The 5,258-nt window shown below is 35.8% G+C and overlaps 1 protein-coding gene across 1 annotated transcript; it reads right to left on the bottom strand.

Moving 5' to 3' along the window:
* Nucleotides 1–647: 647 nt before the first annotated feature.
* LOC18593782 lies at nucleotides 648–3,925 on the bottom strand. The gene is made up of 7 exons (XM_018129907.1): nucleotides 3,646–3,925; nucleotides 3,337–3,550; nucleotides 3,202–3,258; nucleotides 2,593–2,681; nucleotides 2,378–2,447; nucleotides 2,130–2,198; nucleotides 648–1,524 (listed from the first exon to the last, which is right to left on the bottom strand). Exons 1-7 carry the CDS (start codon nucleotides 3,870–3,872, stop codon nucleotides 1,069–1,071), a joined length of 1,182 nt encoding a protein of 393 aa, XP_017985396.1. The 5' UTR covers nucleotides 3,873–3,925; the 3' UTR covers nucleotides 648–1,068.
* Between the last annotated feature and the right edge of the window lie 1,333 nt (nucleotides 3,926–5,258).

Genomic DNA, 5,258 nt, shown 5'->3' on the forward strand with positions numbered 1-5,258 from the left:
GATTGGGAATTGGGATGCCTAATACTAGTAGTATTCACATCAGAGCTTCTATTGCAGGTTTCTTATCTAGAGCAGAGGGTATTCGATATTTCAGTGTGGTGGTATCCAACAAAAGATAATACTAATGAAAAAAAAGTTATGTAAGAATGTTAAACGGTTTATTAGGATAATAATTGATGTTGAGGATTTGCTTGTTGTCAGATGACATTAAGAACAATAGGAGCATTAGTACGCTGCAGAAACTGTAATATCCTTGCCAAAAGAATTTCAATCAAACATGCTAAAATCCTTCATTTTGAAAGAGAGTTAGTTTTGTTTGTATAAGTTGTTGCAGCTTGAATTGGGAGGGCAGTCTGCAGTGATTTGTGTGATAAACTTGACCCTTTGGCACTTGCCTACTTTTCGGATTTTCCTTTCTTAAACTGGCATCTTGACATTGAAGTGTCAATCCTGTCATTCTTTTTGGTTTAGCTTCACAAACAAATACAACCACATTAAGTTAAAATCCTGTCAATTGTCATCTTGTTACTGCAGTCCTGTCAGTTCTTTGGTTTTGGCATTCTGTTGAGCAGTCAATGATATTAAATATCAGTTATATTTCAAAAAATGAAGAACACTGGTTTACATTAAACGTTTAAAGGCAGTAAGCTAACAGAAAGAACAGAGAGAAGAACTGAGAAAAGGGAACTAACTCAATTAAATTTCATTAATTGAAAGCATGTATACATCTCTGCATAAGCAGTATGCAACAGAAGACTTAATTCAAACAAAGCATCATTAGTTCTTCTGGTATACTCTTTAACAGAATGCAGAAGGCATAAATCCTGTCTGTGCATGCATACGCTGCATGTCACTGTCACAAAACAAAGGCAACAAGTAAACCAAAAAAATGACCGACACAAGCATGTGCAAGGGTGCATGAGGGTCTGTCATCCAAGTCTCACTCTCGATACATACGTTCCAGGTTCTTTTGACCAGGACAGTATTTGTTTCTTTTCAATTTTTGAAAAAAGACAAGTAAATTTTACAAAATCAAGTGTCATGATACTGTTTTACTTTGAAGAATAATTATACATTACCGTTCCCTTCAATGGGAAGTGCTACACCATCTCCACTATTATTGGTATATTTAGAAAAGGCCATGCATATGATGAAGATGACAGAAACAATAGATACTTTGATGGGATTCTCACGGTGCTGCTGATGAAAACTATATGCAACAACTGAGAAAATATATTGAACAATGGCACAAATCAAAGCAAACATGTCGATGAAGGAATAGAGAGGCTTGGCGGTTGAAGATGGGGGCTGAAACCAACATCTCATGCCCTGCCGCTTAAAAACAAGTTTTGCTTTACTTCCCCTGTCAAAGAGCTCCATGATGCAAATGAACATGGCAACAAGAGACACAACCATGGCGATTAGTGAATAATGAGGTTTCCTTGGGGAGGCAATTTGCTCCAAAGCCACCAAAAAAATCTCTAAAATTATATTAATGAGCATAAAGCTGCATTCCGAATTGACCTACAAAATTGAAATAAAAGGGTTTGAGTGGCTAAGCTCTCGTAGCAGCTGCTGTGTTTTTAGACCAAATGTGCTTATCATGTCTCAAGAACAGTTACGAATGCACATTTTTCTAATTTAGTACGACCAACAAAATAACAATCTTGCATTGAAAATATATCAATCAAGCTAATATGAATTTGGTGTCAATGAAAGACCTATGCATCCAACCAAACCATGGAAATTTCGATAAGAGTCACCACTTTTGTCTTCAAAATTAAATCTAGAAGTAAAAACTCAAAAATAGGTTTGCGTTTCTATCTGCAATATATAGTTCAAATCCAAATCTTTAAAAAGAACAGACTGATGCATATCAAAACTCAAAAAAAAGGTTCACGAACCAGGTTCAATTACAGAGGGTTAAAGTGGGACTCTAGTGGATATGAATATCATATCAGTTTTCTTGGTTCTGGAATTTACAGAAAGAAAAGAAGGGATGCTTCTAAGTTTTGAGTTCTTGGATAAACCTTGAATTAGCAAAACAATTATTTCTAAGCAACCTAGTGTGTGCTGGAGTTGCAACAAATCAAATTGGGAGAATTCTAATGGAAGGGGCATATACTTACAGTTTTGAGCCAACATTGGAGGGCTACTTTTAAGGGATCCTTCTCAAACACAGCAAAAAGCTTCCAAATCTACAAACCAAAGGATTTTATACTCACTTTCCAAGAAAACTACATGTTCGAGACCAGTAACAGCTTAATAATGTAACTTGGCACTTCCAGCATGCGGTAAGATACCTAATGTAAAAAAACTTTAAAGAAAAAGAATTGTGAATTTCACATGGGATTGAGTATTGATTAATGAAACTTACAGGTCCAGCATATTTAATGCATTTCAGAGACTTCCCATGATTAAGTTTTCTGCCCTCACCAATATCCAACCTTCAATTCCAGGGTGGAAATTAAAATTTTGAATCAGCATAGCACTAAACAAGGCTTCTTTTTTGTAATTTCCAACTTTTTCAAGTCAGTTTTATGCTTGGCCCAAAAAGAAAAGAAAAAAGATCAGTTTTAAGGAGTGCATTACCAGTAGAAGAAAGGTTCTGTGCTCTGGCTTTCATACCAGGCGTCATATTGGGGCCATAAATCGTGTCCATTACGATGGCGCGGGTCAACCTGCAAGAACATAAAAAAAGAACAGTTACTAATGGACATTATTCTAATTTAGAAACAATCTTGCACTGAAAAGATATCAATGAAGGCAGTATCAATTTGGTGTCAAGGAAGACCTATGCATCCAACCCAAATTCACCATTTTTGTATTCAAAATTAAATCTAGAATTAAAAGCTTGCAAAAATGTAGTCCCGTTAATTTGTTCGTCAAAATCTGATTTGCTATCTGCTACAGTTCAAGACCCAAATTTTCTGAAAGCACAGACTGATGTATATCAAAATCAACAGGTTCATGAACCAGGTTCAATTACGGAGGGTTTACAGTGAGACTCCAGAGAATATAAATGTATTATTTCAGTTTTCTTGTTTCTGGAATTTACAGAAAAGGAAAGAATGGAAAACTCTTCCAAGTTTTGAGTTCTTACATAAAACTTGAATTAGCAAAACAATTACTTCTAAGCAACCTAATGTGTGCTATCGTACAAATTGAAACAGGGAGGATTTGGAAGAATCATATACCTACATCTTGGAGCCAATGTTTGATGTGGTTTTGATCCTTCTTAGACAAACCTTTCCGAACCTACAAACACAAAAGGATTTTCTAGTCACTTCCCAAGGAGACCACATGTTAAAGACTAGTAACAACTTCATAATGCACCTTGGCACTTTCAGCAGGTGGCAGCCGTGGTGTGGAAGTTTCTGGTTTCAGTGATATTTCCTGTCGAGAACCTTTCATTTGGAAATCAATTTCATCAACCATCAGTATCTTTCCTGTTGGACTCGGCAAGATATGGCCATTAGGAACAATGGTTTCATTCGGTTTCGACGACAAATTGTAATTAGATGCAGTTTCTGTTTCCATCAAGTTCCACCTACAATGTTTGAGTGAATATCAAAACCAAATTATACAAAACAGAAAGCAACCAACAAAAAGGTAGCAGGCAATTGATATCACTAGGAGACAAACCAGAGCTCCTCGGCCACAACTGCAAGATCTGCCAGACTCCTCCTTGTCCTATAACTTTTGTAGACTTTTTGTATCATAGTTGCAGCAGCATCAAGTTCACCAACGGGCTTTGGAGAAAGCGACATCACCAATTTATGGTGCTTTATGGTGGGCTCTGTTATTTGAACTGTTCCATGCAGTTTTTCATCGGAATCACCGTTCTTGATGCTTATTGACCTCTCCATCATTACATTACCCAAACCATCAAACTTGTAAAGAGAGTCCCTATTATCATTATCTACTTGAAAATGTCCCATTAATTAGCAAAGTATGCAAGGGCTGGGCAGGTGAATTGTGCGGGTTGGATCATATAGGCCACTGGCTTAGCAGTTTTAACGGTCAAAAAGCTACTGCCCCGCCCCCTCCCTGGAAAATACGAGGCAATGGGAAAACAGTTAAACTTTTATGTGTTTTTTTTTTTTTTGACGAAGACTTGAAGTCAACTAGAAAAAACAATTAAACTTTACGTGTTAGGCATAAATAATAACTTCACCCATTTCTATGAAAGAGCCAGAAGGAAAGAACTCAATATGAACTAATGTCGTAAACAATGTACCAAGGGAAAGGTTTCTTATCCTATATTTTCAGCCGGCGGATATGTTCTATATCAAGCATACGGGGCATTATCCTTGATTTTCTATGATCAAACAAAAGAAAACAAGGTTTGTTCCACACACGTTACTGATTGTTTGAAAATGTGCAATATTGCATTACATTCTTAAGTCAACTGGTTTTTATAGGTCTGATTTGTTCAATAAATTTACAAACGGATTGCTCTTATTTTTAATGTTTCCTGCTACTGTAGGCATGTGATTTGTGCATCAAACTTGATTGATCCATTGCTGGAGGAAGTACATACACATTTGGCAATGAGATATGATAGACCAACCATGACTGAGATTGTTTCAACCTTAACAATGAGAGTATGATCCTACTTTATCCTTAACAATCTGCTCTCTAAATGATGTAACATTCTTAGTCTTGGAAGCTCGCTAAAGTTTTTAATCTTCCTATTATGATCTTTAATTCATTTTTCCATAATATCTCAGTAACTGAAGTAAGATGATATTTTTCTGTTTCTTAGTTGTATTTCAAATTGTATGATGATTCCTTGGTTCTATATCTGTATCAGAAAGATATATAGTGTGAAGGTGAGGTCTCTTGATTCTTTAAGCATTATTGCAAAGGGGTCAGTTTGCTAACAAAGTGTCAACGGCTGAAATGATAAAATTTTGGATAAAATACCCCAACACTTCTAAATTTTAATTGAAATTAAAATATAACGCAGTGAAAAAAATAAACTATACATTTAATCAGAAAAACAACCAAATCCTATAAGATCAATGTTTGTATTTTTCATGTAATTTTCATATTAATTATGAACTCTTACAAGTTTAAAAGTTATATACCCTACTTTAAATATCATAATCAATAGTCAATTAAATCTTAAAACACTTGTGTCGTGACGTGCAGGTCCGGGAACCCGTCCGCCAGACGCGGGCAAAAATTAAATATGTGTGGGAGTCGCCACCAATCTTTTTTATCTAGGTGTGATTGGTCACCTATTAACCCGA

Source organism: Theobroma cacao, unplaced genomic scaffold (genome assembly GCF_000208745.1).
Source record: "Theobroma cacao cultivar B97-61/B2 unplaced genomic scaffold, Criollo_cocoa_genome_V2, whole genome shotgun sequence".
In the NCBI taxonomy this organism is placed as follows: Eukaryota; Viridiplantae; Streptophyta; class Magnoliopsida; order Malvales; family Malvaceae; genus Theobroma; species Theobroma cacao.